Source organism: Protomyctophum bolini (assembly GCF_963924005.1).
Source record: "Protomyctophum bolini genome assembly, chromosome: 21".
Lineage (NCBI taxonomy): Eukaryota > Metazoa > Chordata > Actinopteri > Myctophiformes > Myctophidae > Protomyctophum > Protomyctophum bolini.
Genome location: NC_137882.1, coordinates 31578427 through 31597360, shown reverse-complemented (window position 1 = coordinate 31597360; position 18934 = coordinate 31578427). Strand labels below are relative to the sequence as shown.

Here is an 18934-nt window from a genome sequence, read left to right as displayed (position 1 = left end):
CCTATCGGGACGTAACTCGGACGGCGCTTATTAGTCGGCTCTGGTGGCCGTCGCAACGCTTGGCACGGCGACGGCCACCCGAACACGGCGACTCGAACTCCAATGCGAAACTGGCCCCCGTAAAACAAAGCCACCCCCCCCCCCCCACCCACCCCTCGGTTGTCTTGTCCAACGGGAAAACATTTTCGCATTATCTCGAAGCATTCTCAGCACCCTTAAATTAAAGCCACACATTTTGAGCTAGCACTCCAGCCGCCATAATTGACTAAGTGAAGTCAGTTCAAAGTGTTTCTGATTGAGTCCACTGGCTGTGTCTGTGAGACAAAATGTCAGCGCGGAAGTAATTGATTGAATTCAAATTCGACCTCAGCTGACCGAGGCAGTGGGCATTTGTCCGTCAGGTTTGTCTTCCGTGCAGTGGTGGCTATTAACACATTTAGACCCGAGCTCGATTCTACAAAATGTGACCAAATTTGCCTGGGGGACTGCCATTGGATTTATTTTTTTTGTTTTTTTCATGTCATAATTATGAAAGCAGGGAAGCATAGCTTCAAATTGACATGTTGGTTGTTCAGTTTGAAAGGTTCACTTCTGTGGTCTCTAACATTACACCTAGCTACATGTTTAAGCATTTATTTCATATTCATATTTACGATTTCAGCTCTGACACTTATTTCAGACATGCTCTAGTTTGTGAAGAGTCTGCCTGTGATATTAACTCATTTAAAAATAATAATAATAATAAAAAATAAGTTTTTTTTATATATTTGAGTCACATCCTCATTATAGGCTGTGTGTCGATGCGTGATGGATTAAAGGGACACATATTTGCAAAAATATATAATGTTAATGACATATATAAGATATAGAACACTTTCCTGGGGTCATTATGTGTGTAATATGTGGTTTTAGATAGTTTAGATTTCAGCAGTAAGCCCAGTGTCTCTGATGTCATGTACACTGGGCACACTCACTTCCTGGACTACATGTTGTCTACAGTAAGACAGCCCTCCTCCTATCCACAAGGAGGAGCAGTGCACCAAAACATTATGGGAATTGTAGTCCGCAGGAAGTTAGTTATTAACACAGAGTGTGTTAATAACTAAGTGCATGCACTCAAGTACAATTGTGAGTTTTTCTTTTCTTAATGCAGTGTTAATTTTGAGAGCAAAGTCTTAGTCTTTTGAAAAACATGCCATTTAGTTTTAGTCCTATTTTAGTCATCTGAAACGGTTTATAGTCTTAGTCGACTAAATATAAAAATCTTAGTCTTTTTTAGTCTTAGTAAAAAGAAAACTGCACCTGCAGAATTATATGGTGTGGGTGCCTGTTATGAAAGTCTGGGCGTATATATGTATCTAGGTGTATTTTCGGACCGGGACATATTTCATTGATGAAGATGATATTTAATGTATGACACCTTTTAAAAGGGTTCAAGTAGTTCACAAGACCAATAGTGGACGGATGGAAGGGGCTGACATGGCAGCCCGGTGCAGATGTCATGTGCTGACAGCTTCAATGTGCCACGCTGCGGCTGGTCTGTTAACAACATTACCACGGTGGTGGGAGAACTATTTGCAGGATATTCACATGGAAAAGGGCTCTCGTGTGTCAGGAACAATAAGGATGATATCTCACACAACAGACAGTGGTGGGAAAAGGTACTCCATTGCTTTACTTTAACCCATTCTGACCTGAGATCAGATTCATACGAGGTTTCCACTAGGGACACACACTGGTCTGATTAACCCATTCTGACCTGAGATCAGATTCTAAAAAAATGTCAGTCGTTCTTCGATTTTTCAAAAAATAGCAGACCTACAAGCTCGTAGCGCGCCACTCGGTGGCGCGCTATGAGCTTGTAGATCTGCTATTTTTCAATAGCTATAAAGCATAACATGATGCTAACACCAAAATGGGTTCCCGTTCAGAATGGGTTAAGTAAAAAGCATCAATACTGCAATGTAAAACCTATTGCACTGCGGTAACGTGTGTGACAAATCGTATGCGACTTCAAAATGTACTTGAGTTAAAATGTCAAAAAGTATTGGAATCAAAATGTACTTAAAGTATACCACAAGTAGAAAGTGCTCACTATATGCAGAATGTCCCATTTTAAGTTTACAAATGTATACAAATATTTAGAAAATAGCAGATGTACAAGCTCACAATGCGCCGCGATGCCACACATTGTGAGCTTGTAGATCTACTTTTGTTTTTCTTCAAATGGCCCGAAAAGTATGTTATAGCTGAAGTGGATAATTTATGTTTTAGAATAATAATCACAGTAACTAGTAACTAATGTGGGGTAAACGTACAATATTTGCCTCTGAGATGTAGTGAAGTAGAAGTAGAAGTATTGGAAAAACACAACATAACATTCCCACATAAGGAGGCTCGATACGGGAACCAGACAAGGCCAAGTTAAAACACAATGAAAATACAGAATCTAAGTCAGAAGAACACTTGAAGGTACACTTCACCCTTTTATGTTAATGACGTTTAGAAGATTTAAAACACTTTCCTGAGGGTCTTTGTGTGTGTAATATGTGGTTTTAGATATTTTAGATTTTAGCAGTGAGCCCAGTTTCTCTGATGTCATGTACACTGGGCTCACTTCCTTCCTGGACTACGTCTCAGTAAGAGAGCTCCCCCATCCCCTATTATGGGAATTGTAGTCCTAAATATTAAATCTAAAGTCTTCTAAACGTCATTGACATATATTTTTTTGAAAAAAAGGGTGAAGTTTCCCTTACAATTCCCATAATTCTTTGGTGCACTGTCACTTCCTTGTGGAAAGGGGTGAGAGCTGTCTTACTGAGACAACATGTAGTCCAGGAAGGTAGTGAGACCAGTGTCCATGACATCAGAGACAACAGGCTCACTGCTACAATCTAAAATATCTAAAACCACATATTACACACATAAAGACCCCCAGGAAAGTGTTCTAAAGCTCCTAAACGTCATTAACATATATTTTTTTGCAAAAAGGGTGAAGTGTCCCTTTAATGTTTACTCCTTGTATTGCTGTTTAAATCTATGCTAAAGTAGAGGGTGGGGAACCCACGGACACCCGACGGGCATAACCGTGTTTGGCATTATTAATAATAACTGTTGCTTTGCATCATCGTATAGAAACAAATGATAATAAACGTTTTGTTTGTTTATGCAATGACGCAAGGCACCGCCGCAGCAGAATGTTGTGTCTGGAGTTCAAAATGCAAGGCGAATAAAAAACAAACACATTTAAAGGCGTAGTGAAATGAAAAATATGATTAAATTGTTAATCGCAATGATTTGTGAGACACTCAATCGCCCTATTTTTATTTCATAAAGGCACTAACTTTACTCCATGTGTGAAAATGTACTTGGCAACACATTTGTTTCCGTTCTCCGTAACAAGAGTCTGGATGTGTTTTATATCCAAACTATGCCGACTTCTCCTTGTCCAAACAGATGTCCGTAATCCCTCTCACAATGATTCACAGAAAGGCTTTGTTTTGAGTGCATGCTGTAGCAGATGTTCCGTGTGTGAACGTAGAAATGTTACAGACATCTGTTCGGGTGAGTAAAATCCTAATTATTTAGATTTTTATAGATTATTATTATTATTATTATTATTATTAGAGACCACCGGGGCAGCACAATAGGAGTTAGAGACTTCTGGATGCCAGAAGGTTACCAGGTCGATTAGTGTTGCCAAGTCTGCTTCTTACAAGATGTTGCGCTTGTCTTTCTATAAAGATAATATTGGTAGTTTTTGGGGTGCCGTTTTTCTGGCTTTTTTTTGTGTGGCTTGCTTCCTTAGTCCTTACCCAGTGGTTACCCCACTGTATTTGTCCATGGACCCCCCAACTGATTTATTTCTTTATGTGATCATATGTTTGTGTTAGCGGACGCTGCACTCACCTGTATGTGATATGTTTGTGCTGCCACTTCTGTCCTGTGAGGGCGTAGCGCCTTCTCCTGACATTGAACTTGGACACTCCACCGAGCTGGTCAGGAACGCCACACCTGGGTCTCCTCATCCAGCTTTTAGCACACGCACGCACACGCACATGCACACACACACAGAGAGAGAGAGAGAGAGAGAGAGAGAGAGAGAGAAAGAGAGAGCGGTTTTTACTTCAAGGGTAGTGTAGTTTAGGTTTGGGTAGTGTAGTTACGTTGCCATGATGCAACTCCAAGTGTGGACAAGAAATAAAAAAATAATTGCTCCAGTGATTAGAAATTGATAATTCAAATTATGCTCCTCATTGACTTGCATTGTACGCTGAAACAGCTCTCAAAGTCACTCTTTTAGTACGTAAACAAACCCATATGTATAGACTAGAGCATCACCAAAACTCATGTGGTTTTATTTTTTCATTAAAGTTTATTAGGAAGAAAACCCGGACGGGATCCGTGGATCCGGATCTTCAAATAGTAAAATCAACAGGAAGTTAACATTTTTATGAAAAAATAAAACCACATGAGTTTTGGTTAGGGTCAGCGGTGCTCAACCTTTTTCATGTCAAGGACCCCCAGAATTATAATGTATTTGGCTGCGGACCCCCATCTGAAAATATGTTGTTCCAGGGACCGCCCAGAAGCAAAGATGAGTTAAAAAAGTTGGCTCTGAAAGAATATATATTCAAAGATTTGCGACACACATAAAACACCAAAAGGGGTTCCCGTCAAAGAATGGGTTAAAGGGACACTTCACCCCTTTTGTGACCACATCTTATTTTAATGATACGTTTGGGAGACAAGAAACACTTTCCTGTGGGTTTTTATGTGAGTAATATATGTTTTTAGATGTTTTAGTATTTCAAAGAGTCCGTGATGTCATGGACACTGGGCTCACTTCCTTCCTTCCCTCAACCCTCATAGATATTAAAAAAAAGAGATGCCTCATTGGCCCCTGCAGTTCGTTGGAGCGATGTGTGTTGAAGGAAGAATTTACACTGGGAGAGGAAGTACGCCGGAAGTGTGGAAGGCACGTTACGTCACGCTGCCACTCAAGTCATGATTACTAATACTGGCCAATCACAGCGCATCTTTTCCGGGACTTTACAGACCCGAACATGCGCTCTGTGACCCATGCTCATGCTTCCCGCGGGTCTTCGCAAGGAATCTCGGGAATCTCGTCACATATTTTTCCCTCCCTTGAGCACATACGCTCCAGAGCCAGAAAGGGATAGAAACATAGGGTTTTTCAGACAACTGTCAGAATTTAGAAGGCATTGATTTGTCGAATCGTCCTCGGGTCTAAATGGGTGCAAAATTGCTTAAATAAATGCACTTAGTTCCACCAACTGCTTGTGAGTGCGAGTCTGGACGAAACCTCAGCCAGGAACCGTGGTTCTCATGTTAGGTGCAGGGACGTATATCACAGAGGAGCAGAACAACACGGCTCTCCGTCATACCGTCACGCTATACACCCAAGCACGAAAACTCATTTAGATAGCGTTTGATCTGATAAACAAAGCTGTGGTGTCTGCAAAAAAAAAAAAGGCTGCTTTGATGCCACATTTAAAAAAAAAAGGGCTGCGTGACAGGAACACTTTGGTGTCTATGCTGCTGCCATGAGGAAATGAATCCTCTGCAATGTCCAGCGGAGCACATGACACCGGGGCCAGGTGGTGTCGTCACATGGCCAGGTTGTTGTGCCTATGGAGCAGCTTGTTATTCTAGAGCAGTGCAGGTTCCCAAACCTCTTGGGACCCAAACTAGTGAAAATAGCCGATCTACAATTAAGGCCTCACTCACACCTAAGACACACTTGTGTGTCCTGTGTCTTCAGGGCCGGTTCTGGGCATAGGCGAACCAAGCAGTCGCTTGGGGCCTCAACCACTGAGGGGGCCTCGTCACAGGGAGAAGATTTTTCTTTTTTTAATGTATCCCCTATCCCTTACATGGGCTACTGGCCACATGTGGCCCCCACCTAGCTTCTTAATTTTGATCTCAAAGTGCACCAGATTGAAGCATTTTCATGGCAAATTTACAATTTTTTCGGGCCCCCCCGGACCCCCCCCCCCCCCGGCGTGGCAAAGCAGGAGGGGGGCCTCATAAAATGATGTTGCTTGGGGCCTAGAACCGGCACTGTGTGTCTTCTGTGTGTCATGGTCGCCTCGATGCATTTCCAATGGAAGTCACATGGTTTCATGACACAACCAAGCTTGTTGCATCATGGCTGTCTTCTGCCCTCCCCACCTCCATGCAACAAGGTTGTGTCTTTAGTAGTTCAAACCATAGTTCAAACCATGTGACTCTCCCATTGGAAATGCATTGAGGCGGCCATGACACACAGAAGACACAGGACACAAGTGTGTTCTTGCGCGTGTCGCGTTAGGAGCTTGTAGATCGTCTATTTTCACTGTACAATACGTCTATTTTCACTATACATCTTAAAACATTTGTTTTCTAATTTATGGAATTTCTTAATTTCTTAATTAAATGACAGAAAAAAAACGAAAAAAAAAACATTGAATTTGTTTTGAATTCATGAAAAATTTAGCTTTTTTTGGGGAATGTTGAAAATGTTTTTAAATAATAAAAAACTAAATGTGGGAGACAAAACATGAAGGGACCCACAATGGGTCCCGATCCAGTGTTTTGGAAACCAGTGATATAGAGCAGTGGTTCCCAAACAAAATGCTCCAAATGCTTCCTTTACTCAGCAGAGGATATTCAGATGATAATACTTATCCAGACCAGAACTGGGCCTGGACCAGAGCCATAGAGTAAGACAAAGTTACGAAAACTCTGTTCACTTCATGGGGCTTGTTCAGTCCAATGGCGGCTCTCCTACATAGACTTCTATTGAGAATGGGGACAAGTTACAATAAATATAGGGACAAGTCCTGGACCCGGAAGTAGGCCGAAATGCATTGGACCCACCCCAGGCAACAGCCCAGCTTTAATGATCTTAAATCCCTTTATTTCAGATTGTTTTGTAGTAATCGTACAACACAAACATTACAGAGACTTTAGTTTTGTCACTGTACAATACTTTAAAGTGTATTGTCTGTTGCACACATGCTGAAAATAGCTCTCATTTGCGCCAGCCCTCGTTGAAAACAACGTACGGTATTTCAAACTCCGGCTCGTCCCTCTCCAGGCTGCGTGAACAGCGCTCGAGCGCTCGGTTTCTGCCCCCTCAATGTCGTAACTCTTCTATTAGATGTTGCTCTGGCCTGGACTAGCCACTTGACACATACCGGGCCGACCAATGCATGCCCCCAAGCCAAACCCCCCCTCCTACACACCCATTACTTATTTTCTGTACAGTACATGAACTTTTAACCCATTCTGACCTGAGATCAGATTCATACGAGGTTTCCACTGGACACACACTGGGTCTGATTAACCCATTCTGACCTGAGATCAGATTTAAAAAAATGTCAGTCGTTCTTCGATTTTTCAAAAATAGCAGACCTACAAGCTCGTAGCGCGCCACTCGGTGGCGCGCTATGAGCTTGTAGATCTGCTATTTTTCAATAGCTAAAGCATAACATGATGCTAACACCAAAATGGGTGCCAGGTCAGAATGGGTTAAACTCCAAGTTAAACTAAGTGGTTTCTATAGATATTCCATCATTGCCTTCCTGCCCCGTGGCGTTATGTGGCCTTTGTGCACCTCAAAAACAAATTTAAAGCAACTTGACCCTAAAATGATTTAAATGGTGTCAAAATCATGGTTAAAGGGCTAAAAGCAGGTGGTAAATATAGATGGCTCTTCACTTCCTGCCAGTGTTATTGTGGTCTGCGTGAAACAATGCAATAGGACAGTAAGACAAAAACAAAAACATCCATAACATGTTTCTCAACAACGTCGGGCCCCGAGGGGAGGGGGGGGAAGTCGGGGGACCACCAGGCCCAGCGGTCCAAAATAAGACCCTTACAGGTCTTGTATAGTTCCCAGATTCGGATTCTAATCAAAACAAGCTTTATTTGCAGCCTCGGGTGGCCCGTGATCCTACCGCGATAGGATTGCTTATCCGCAAACTTCTGGTTAACCCATTTTGACTTGAGGACGATTTCTATATCAGTCGTTCTCAAACATTTTCATGTCAAGGACCCCCAAAAATATATGTAATTGGCAGACCCCCCCCCCATCTTAAAATATTTTGTTCCAGGGAGTCTGGACCTTAGAGGTCTGGACCCACAGAAGCAAATATTTGAGATAAAAACGTTCGCTATGAAAGAATATATATTCAAAGATTTGCGTCGCATTTTCACGATAAAAAAAAAATAGCAGACCTACTTGTAGCTTGTAGCGCGGCACTCGGTGCAAGCTTGTAGAGATCTGCTATTTTTCAATAGCTAAAGTATAACATAATCCTTAAAACACCAAAAGGGGTTCCCGCCCAAAATGGGTTAAGGCCCAGCCAGGGGCCTTATCTAGGGGTCATTTTTGCCCCTTAGATTAGTGCTGCACAATAATCGAAAAAAGATTGCAATCTATAGATTCAGACTCCTCCGCAATGTCAATTTCTAAATTTGACCAAGAACCGTGCAGCAGTATAGTCGGCTGTCCAATACATTTTAGTTACTCTTATGTTTTTGCTACGAGAGAGAGATTTAAGTCAAGCACTTTGATGTTGTTACTCTGTGCCTGTGGTGCTGTGGTGGAGGCAGTGACTTACTCTGTGGTGCTGTGGTGGAGGCAGTGACTTACTCTGTGGTGCTGTGGTGGAGGCAGTGACTTACTCTGTGGTGCTGTGTGGTGGAGGCAGTGACTTACTCTGTGGTGCTGTGGTGTAGGCAGTGACTTACTCTGTGGTGCTGTGTGGTGGAGGCAGTGACTTACTCTGTGGTGCTGTGGTGGAGGCAGTGACTTACTCTGTGGGGCTGTGGTGGAGGGAGGCAGTGACTTACTCTGTGGTGCTGTGGTGGAGGCAGTGACTTACTCTGTGGTGCTGTGTGGTGGAGGCAGTGACTTACTCTGTGGTGCTGTGGTGGAGGCAGTGACTTACTCTGTGGTGCTGTGGCCGAGGCAGTGATTTACTCTGTGGTGCTGTGGTGGAGGCAGTGACTGACTCTGTGGTGCTGTGGTGGAGGCAGTGACTTACTCTGTGGTGCTGTGGTGGAGGCAGTGACTGACTCTGTGGTGCTGTGGTAGAGGCAGTGACTTACTCTGTGGTGCTGTGTGGTGGAGGCAGTGACTTACTCTGTGGTGCTGTGGCCGAGGCAGTGACTTACTCTGTGGTGCTGTGGCCGAGGCAGTGACTTACTCTGTGGTGCTGTGGTCGAGGGAGGCAGTGACTTACTCTGTGGTGCTGTGGTGGAGGGAGGCAGTGACTTACTCTGTGGTGCTGTGGTGGAGGCAGTGACTTACTCTGTGGTGCTGTGTGTTGGAGGCAGTGACTGACTCTGTGGTGCTGTGGTGGAGGCAGAGACTTACTCTGTGGTGCTGTGGTCGAGGGAGTGACTTACTCTGTGGTGCTGTGGTGGAGGCAGTGACTTACTCTGTGGTGCTGTGGTCGAGGCTCCCGGTGACGTTGAGGCCATAGTGCCGCTGCATAGCAGCGATAGCGGACTGCATGGCCCGAGCCGAGCGCAGCAAGCCCATCCTGGGATCTGTGGGGGGGAGGTAGCCGTACCTCTGCAGCCATGCCTACACAGAGAGAGAGAGAGAGGGAGAGAGGGAGACTGTGGTTATTATAGTTAACTAAAGTTAATTACATAACAAAAACCAGAAATAACATTAACAAAAAAGTAACATTTTGTAAAACAGATTTCCATGTGTCTTTTGCTGTTCAGAAAATCCATAATTCCGATTTGAATTGTCAATCTGTTGTTAAAGAGACACATAGAAGTGACGAACACATTTAAAACACGAAAAAAAGAGGCCTGTTGCCTCAAAGCTTCGTGCATCTCAGCCAACAACGGCTTGCTATTCCAGAACACAGCATTATGTATACAGCAAACATTTTTTTGCATGCCTGCTGCTGCTCACAGCTGCAGTGACCCCACGATGGAGCACATATCTCCGCCAGGTCGGGTGGCCTATAGGGCTGTGTGAAGCACGGGTTGCAGCCGTCAGGAATTGAGGAAGCTGCGTGGAGAAATCTGTGGAACCCCCTCCTATGGGCAGACGTTTATGCACTTTTGGAGATGTCCTTTGTCCTTTGTATATAGAGGCTGTAGCATGTGATTCCTATTTAGGATTGATTAGATGTTGCATATTCATATGTTTTTTTGTAATTCATATTGTTTTTGTAAGAAGTATAGTGCCCTATAACAGGGGTTCTCAACCCGTGGGTCTCAACCCCTTGGGGGGTCCGCAAAAAAAAGGAAAAAAAAAGGGGAAAAAAAGGGGAAAAAAAGGAAAAATAAACTTTTTATTCTTTTTGCAACTGAATGGCTGGAAAATGGAAATTAAGAGTTTACATAGTACACACATATAGCCCATGCATGGTTTCATGATGTATTTTCGCTATTATTAAGGTTATTGTATAGCAGTCAATTTGTATTGGGGGTGGGGAGGCGGGGGTCGCGAGACAAGCATTTCCGGGGGTCCCCAGCCAAAAACGTTGAGAACTCCTCCCCTATACCACTAGCCACTTTGGAAGACAAAGCAGAAAAAAAACCAAATGGACCATCACAATCTTTGACGGTCATTATGTCACATGACTCCGGCCAGAACATTGCGAGAAGGCTGGCATGGTATATACTGTATAATAGAGCCACGACGAGGCTGTGTTATTATGACAGATTTGGCTTACCGTCAGTCGGTGTGCCCGAAAAGCTTGACACTGATCGGTCCAGCAGTTTGCGAATTGGCCGTGCAACACAGCCACGCTGCATGCCAAACACACACACACACACACACACATGCACGGCGCACACACGCACGCACGCACACGCACGCACGCACAGGGCGAAATCCTAATGTGTGCCTCCGGGCGTGGAAGGCCGGTGGAGAAGATGATGTCAGGGGGACTAACAGCAGAATATACAATAAAAAAATGGAACACCATTACCTTGACAATGCAGACCAGTGCTGCGGATTGTCAGCGAGGCTGAGCTGCTCGGCTGCCAATGGAGACAAACGGCTTTGCCTCGCATGCGTGCACACGCACGTCGTAGCCTATATACACATACACAGTGCCTTGGAGAATGCACACAGTGTCTGTGGCGCTATAGTATAGAGCTGCACAATATGACTGTAAAGTGTTATTAAAGCCCCAGCGGGCGATGTACAGTATATGGCCCCTACAAAACCAGCTCTCTCTTCCTCTTTGTGTCTGTCTGTCTGTCTGTCTGTCTGTCTGTCTGTCTGTCTGTCTGTCTGTACTGTCTGTCTGTCTGTCTGTCCCCACACCTTACTGTGACTGCAAACCCTAAACAGACCAAAGTGAGATAGACTCTGTCACGATCGGCAGGAGACAGAACCCAAGCGCAGAGCCACAAGCAGAGAAGTTCAAATAAACTATTTATTAATTCCAAAGAAGGTAAGCTTACACAAAAATACAACAAGTTGCAAGCAGAACTCGGGGACACAAACGCTAAACTGTTCACACTCAAAGCAGGGATTCAAAACCTTACACGAGGCCAAGGTATAGTAATGTCCAAAACAGTATACCAAAATCTCACAGAGACACACGAAGAAGACAGCAGTGCACGGAACACCTCAGGAACAGAGTGTATGTACTGGCGATGTTTGTGTGGAATGAGTCCAGTCTTATGGGGAGCAGGGTGATTGGAGAAGTGTCCTCAGGTGTGAAAGGGGCATGGCACTGTGGGGATAATGAGAGAGTGTGAGCAGGTGTGTGGCAAGGACTGAGAGTTGGAATGTAATGTGGGAGTGGTTGACATGGAGACATCATGGTCTGTAGGGCGCCAGACCATGACAGACTCAAGTTTTACAAAAACAAAGAAAGAAAGAAAGAAAGAAAGAAAGAAAGAAAGAAAGAAAGACAGCTTGTAGCTTTGCATCTTTAGCAAGTTTAGGTGAGAGAAACCGAGTGCGCTATGTGTGTGGAACGAGCTTACATTTTTTGATCTCCTAACCTTGTGATGTGACAACGAGGAGATGAATCTGATTCTGACCTTCGCGTCACTGACAACGGCATTGACAACAACGGCGCAGCCGATAGCTATAGCTGTGGGGCTTTGTGTCTGGCAGTGCAAAACACAGCATGGCCCCTCTCAACCCTATCAGACAGTGACCTCGTGAACTTTCCTCCAGAGCCAAAACGAGGCTGCGCATTACATGGTCTAATTAATGGCTGCTGCGTGCGTGCATGCTGCTGTTGTTGTGCAATCTTTATCTTTGGTGCCTTTCTCACGGTGGTGGTGTGAAGTACTTTTACTTAAGTACCGTACTTAAGTACAATTTTGAGGTATTTGTACTTTACTTGAGTATTTCCAATTTCCAGTACTTTTACTTCGACTACGCTATACGTCTCAGAGCCACTTTTGACTTTCACTCCACTACAATTATTTGAAAACTTCGGTTACTAGTTACTTTGTTTGAATTTGAGGTAGGTTAGCAAGGAATATCACCTCTAATATTAAGCATGTGTTGTATGGAGAATAATATGTTGCTACCTTCAGGAAGGACACATGGCGTACCAGCATACAATAAAGGTCAGACTATAGAGGTCCTTTGTCCACCAGTCGACCTTGACTCTTAATCAGGAGTTGTAGTAGTAGCCACAGGGTAATCTAAGCGGTGGACATTGCTCTTGTCTTCATGTCTTTATGTATGTATATTGTCTTGTTCTTTGTGCTATGTCAAATGTGTGTATACCGTATGTGTTCTGCATACTTGGCTGCTGGGTCGCAAGACAAATTGCAGTGTGAACTGACAATAAAGTGCTATATCATTATCATAATCTTATCATTTGAAAACACACGTCATTAACCACTTCAAGCCGATACATTTCGGCCATTTGAAAGTTTACTTGTAAAGGAGTACATCTACATTGCAGTATTTATACTTTTACTTAAGTAAAACAATTGAGTATACTTTTCCCACCCCTGGCGTGCACACACTTCCCTCTCTTCCTGTACTCCAGTGAGTAAGTAGGTGATGATGACACCAACATGTGTGTCAGGTTTATATGGCCTGTGTTTATATGGCCTCGGGAGACGCACGTGCACACCGGAAGACTTCTATTCAACTGTGCAGGCGCAGTAGCGCTCGCTCTCTCTCTCTCTTACACACACACACGCACGCACGCACGCACGCACACACAACACACACACACACACACACACACACACACACACACACACACACACACACACACACACACACACACACACACACACACACACACACACACACACACACACACACACACACACACAGTGAGCAAAGCATTGATTATAAAATATTCAAAATTATGTTTGTCAGAGTACGTATATAACTTAAAGTACTATAGCATTATATAACTCAAGCACAAATTTGACAGAGCAATATTAACCTTCACTTGAAGTAATAGAGCAATATTTGAACCAGGACTAGGAGGAGTCGGTAATGACTCAAGGGTGTATACAGCAGAGGTACAATTTACAGATGTATACAAAAACAAATGGAACCAAATGGACATTCTCAGTCAGAATGACATTCACCCTCGAGATTTTATACTACAGTACGCAAGCAACACATAACGAGGTGTCCGCCATGCACGCACGTTATCAAAACACGCCCAAAAAAGAAAAAAAGCATCTCTGACTGTCCGTGACATCACGTCGCCCTCCTCCTCCTCCTCCCCCCCCTTGGGTGGCGTACAGTAGTACGTGGCGTGTACTCTAGCTCGGCGCTAAACAAGTTTCCACCCTGTGTTAACCCATTTAGACACGAGGTTAAAAACATTCCCTTTGAAAGAATATATATTCAAAGATTTGCAGACCTACGAGCTCGTAGCGCGCCACTCGGTGGCGCGCGCTATGAGCTTGTAGATCTGCTATTTTTCAATAGCTAAAATGATAAAATCATGTTTAAAACACCTAAAGTTTTTAAGACCTGAGCTTTATTCTACAGTCTATACACAGTCTTCTAAATCCTGACAATTTTCTGAAAAACCTATACGTATGTTTCTAATGTCAGTAGTGGTTCTCAAACTATTTCATGTCAAGGAGCACCGGAGTTATATTTCATCGGCCGCGGACCCCCCCCCCATCTCAAAATATGTATAGTTCCAGGGACCCCGCCCAGAATAAAATATTTGAATTAAAAACGTTCGCTCTGAAAGAATATACATTCGAAGATTTGCACCACATTTTCACGATTGTTTAAAAAATAGCAGATCTACAAGCTCGTAGCGTTGCACTCGTCGCCACACTTGCCGCACTATGAGCTTGTATATCTGCTATGTTTGACGTATAACGTATAACATAATGCTTGAAAACACCAAAAGGGGTTCCCGCCCAAAATGGGTTAAAAAAGTAATCGCGGGGACACATAATAGTTGACGTTTGAAATGTCTGCACGCATTGTGAGGCCTGTGGTTTATGGTCACAGCCCCCGGTGGATGGAGTAAACACAACCCTTTGTCCTCGCGCCCGAGCTGTTTACGCCGCGGCTAACGCTATATAACATGCAACGCTCGTCCCTCATCCCGGCGGCCGCACCCTGCCTATACTACTGTTCTCACCCGTCTCACTGCACCGCTTCTGATTTATTATGTAGCCTTACAGTCGTAAATAAGACAAGAAGAGAGGCCCTATACGGCTGTGCCGTTTGTTGTGCCGTTTTGTTTGTCTTTAAAAACGCGGCGGTGTCACTTAATTGCCTGCTTTAAGCCTCGGAAAACCCAAGCGTTCTTATTTCCAGGGAGAGAAAAAATAAGTCTGGCCGGGGCCGAGTCCACTTCAATTTGGCATAGAGTAGAGCAAACGTCGATCACTCTCTCTGTTGATGAAATTGACGCACACACACGTGCATACACACACTCTCCCCCTCTCTCTGTCGCTCTAATTAATTAGCATCATGTCGCGTAGCTACTTGCCGCTAAGAACTGAATTAGAATTTCCAAATAACAATGCGGCACGACAGTATAGTGACATAGCCTGAGCTAATGTGTTACATTTTGTGGTCTAGAGGGGCGGGGCGGGCCGCGGCAGAGATTTGCGCACGCCCTGATTGGATCTCACCGATCTGTCAGTCACCCCCGGGCCCCTCCCCTCCCCACCGCTATACGTCACATCATTTGGAGCGACGTCCAACCGGAAGGGTTGACTCCCACTTTTTAGACCAGAGCAGCCAATGCGTTCCTCCGGGCTTTCATGAAAATGAAAGCCTGGGTACCGAGGCTATAGTAGTGACATAATCATCCAGATTTTAAATCCAGGGCTGGCCCTGATGGAGCCTATCTGTGACGGATTGGATCTGTATAACCTTCCACACTACAAGATGACATGGGCAGAAAATCAGTACTACCGACCAGCCTCAACTTAGGAACGCTGCTGTGATTAATCGACACCCATAAATCCGACTATACCGGTACCCAATATACCGACCATATAGAGCCCCATACTGACCCCATACTGACCCTACTAACAGACTCTGTTCCCGGGAGTGCGCAGAAGGGACTAGTCTGTGACCCGACTCCTTATCCGTAGTCGGGGGGTCACGGGTTCAACAGCTCCACCAGAGAGCTCCAGACTTCCACTCTCCAGAGCAACATTAGTGACTTCCTCCTGGGGGGGGGGATCCCGAGACGTTCCAAGGCTAGTGAGTCGATGCGTTTCCTCCCAACTGCGCCCTTGGTCTGCCCCCCGGGGTCTCCTCCCAGTCGGACACGTGCCTCAAGGACCTCCCTAAGGAGACGCCTGAGAGGCATCCTAACCATATATATATATATATATATATATATAAAATATTAAATGACACAGATGCTTTCCCGGTTTTAATGGGTATCAAGGGGGACATATAAGCGAGGACAGATGCAAGCGAGCCTCCGGTCTGTAATGAGGGCGAGATTGTTTGTGCACATCACTAAGCAACAACTGCCAAAAGCATCGGCTATAGACAGACAGAGCACCATGCCCCCCAGCCTGACAGTCTGACACTGATGCTGCTGCTGTGTGACTTTGACTTTGTTCCCACGTCACTGTAATCTCTGTGGACACGTCTGTCTGTCTGTCTGTCTACCAGCTACCCTGACCCATCAGTGTTGTTTTTGTCGACTAAAACTAAGACGAAGAATGTTCGTCGACTATACCTTTTTTCACTGACGAAAACTAAATGGAAACTAAATGAAAACTAAGCCACATCATGATGACTAAAACTATAAGACTAAATATATTGACAATTTCGTCAACAGATAAAAAACTAGACTAAAATGTTGACACGAGATCCAGTATAAGTATAATTTGGTTGCATGCTGAAAATAGCAGATCTACAAGCGCGAGCTTGTATAATATCGGCTATTTTCAGCACAATCTGTCATTACGACGGCATCAAGGCCCGCCCAAAATACATTGCAGTGGACTAAATCAACTGTAGATTTAGTCGACTGAAATCGCATGACACTTAGTCGACTGAAACTATAGACTAACACTAAAGCATTCCTGGTGACGACTCGTAAAATATGACTAAAACTTAAAATAAAGTTTCAGACCAAAGACTATGACTAAAACTAAAATAGAAAAAAAACAACACTGCCTCTGGGAAGAAGCTGCTGAGGGCGGAGGCTGCATGTCTGGAATAATCTTCTGAGCCTGTGGATGATCCAACTACTTGGATCACACACACCGCCTGGAGTGTTATTAAGTGGTGATTGCGGCTGTGACAGTACAGTACAGTACAGTACAGTACAGTACAGTACAGTACAGTACCGTACCGTACCGTACCGTACCGTACCGTACAGTACAGTACAGTACAGTACAGTACAGTACAGTACAGTACAGTACAGTACAGTACAGGGACCCCCACACGGTATAACTCTGTGATTTCTCAACCATTTTGAACGCGGGGCAGCTCGCCCGAACCGCTTCACCTCCCAATGTATATGAATGAATGAATGAATGAACCATTGTAGAGCGATTTGAGCACTTGGAAAAGCACTATAAAAATGCAATTATGCATTATAGGCTTCAAGCGAGTATTATTAGCATTATTTTAATGCCCCTTACCTTTGTGTATAAGGGGCATTGATGGTATGCCAGCGATAACACTGATTTAACATTCGACAAAAGAAGGCACTGGAGCAGCTCAGACGATTTAGGCCCCTTATAGGTTTATTTATATAACAGGGTGCAAATAAAAAGTGACAACGTTTCGATGTGTAAGTCACATCTTCGTCAGGCACCTGACCAAGATGTAACTTACACATCGCACCCTGTTATAATAAAACAAGGGCCTAAATCGTGGCTTCTTTTTCGCACGTTTTCTGTCCTGCTTCTGAGATGCACCAGACTGGCCTGCTATAGGCTGTATAGAGGCACGGTTGGAACTCCCTTCAACCGATTTAACCTGGTTTCATATGTAGACCAAAACTATAACATTACACGTAGTATCATCAAAATCTCAGTGATAACACAACGTGAGATATTAAACGTTGTCATACCAACTAAAACAAGATCAAAATGCAAGCACTACAGTTATTTGTATTGCCCGTGACTTTGCCGATATACATACGGCAGTTCCTCGATTGTATATATTTTGATATGAGATAGCATCACGCGAGTCGTGCCCACCAGGCCCACCCTGTTCCTTCTAGCTTATGAGTACTTTATCCCGTATAAGCCCAACATGGACTATCTTCGATCAGAAGGGAAATCCACCGAATAAACAACTTGACCTGAATGGAGTCTTGGAAATTTGATAGACTCACAAATCCATATCTTCGTGAAACACCCTTAGGGGTTGAGTTTTCCAAAATATTCTGTGAAAGTATCATATTGTGCTGAAAGCTAGCAGAACTGCATTCTTGCAGCGTCTTTGTGTGTTTCAAAATTCACCCCTTTGAGAGAAAGAAAACTCTCCTAAATGTCATGGACGTGTTGTGTTCATTTCGGTAATAACCCATTCTGACCTGAGATCAGATTCTAAAAATGTCCTCTACATCCTGACAGTTTTCTGACAAAGCTATGTTTCTATGTCAGCCGTTCTTCGATAAAAAAAAAGAAGACCTACAAGCTTGTAGATCTGCTATTTTTCAATAGCTAAAGCACAACATAATGCCAAGTTGCCAACACTAAAACGGGTTCCTGCCCAAAATGGGATAACACAGATAAACTATGATTAACCCGGATGCAGTGCCTAGGTTATAGGTTTTGTGCATGCTAGGAGAATTAACACTTTCAGCGCCTCCTGCTGGCCATTCGAAATGACCGCAGGGAGCCAGCAAATATAGGCAATTATATTACCGTCAATACAGCCCCAATACAACGAGTAGAGGCGCAGAATCTTTTTCGAGCAGCATAACCGACATGTCTCAGGTTTCACCACAAGCAGTAACACGCGATGCGATCAGAAATCACTGTTTACATCTGAACGCCGGGCGGTTTGGACTAAAACAACAACTTTGGGAGTATTTTTCGGAGAAAACAAGCAACAAAGAAACGACAATGAGTGGATCCTTAACCCTTACTATACACGCCATCTGGCGGGTTTGGCGACCTCCGGGGGTTAAATCTTAACCCTGCCATCGGATGGGTTTGCGAGGCGATCTGGCCGGCGTCCATCGTGTTTTAAATACATGCATTTCCTTTGGGAAATATCACTGTCTGATATGTTGACATTATTGTTAATAATTAATAACACTCACAATGTAAGCACTTAAACCCTATCACGATGATCATGAAGCCAACCAGATGTGAACCGCAAAGGTTTCCAGTTTAATCCCGCGGGCTCCCCCCCCCCCCAGAGTTAGTGTCGAAGTGTCCTTGAGCAAGACACTGAACCCCTTAATTGCTCCGGCGATATGCAAGGTTGGTGCCTTTGCGTGGTTTCCTCCGCCATCGGTGCGGTGGTGTATGAATGCGTGTG

At 44.2% G+C, this 18934-nt stretch overlaps 1 protein-coding gene across 3 annotated transcripts in view; it reads right to left on the bottom strand.

Moving 5' to 3' along the window:
• LOC308336105 (matrix metalloproteinase-16-like) overlaps positions 1-18934 on the bottom strand; it is an 82249-nt gene that overhangs the window by 37447 nt on the left and 25868 nt on the right. Inside the window, exons 2-3 of one of the 3 annotated variants that reach the window (XM_080793350.1) lie at positions 9453-9601; positions 3910-4032 (exon numbers count right to left, since the gene is read on the bottom strand). In XM_080793350.1, coding sequence (XP_080649476.1) covers positions 3910-4032; positions 9453-9601 — 272 coding nt within the window. Of the gene's footprint in view, positions 1-3909; positions 4033-8630; positions 8635-9218; positions 9234-9452; positions 9602-18934 lie in introns of those variants that run through there. The other 2 variants (XM_080793352.1, XM_080793351.1) reach the window with 2 other exon arrangements.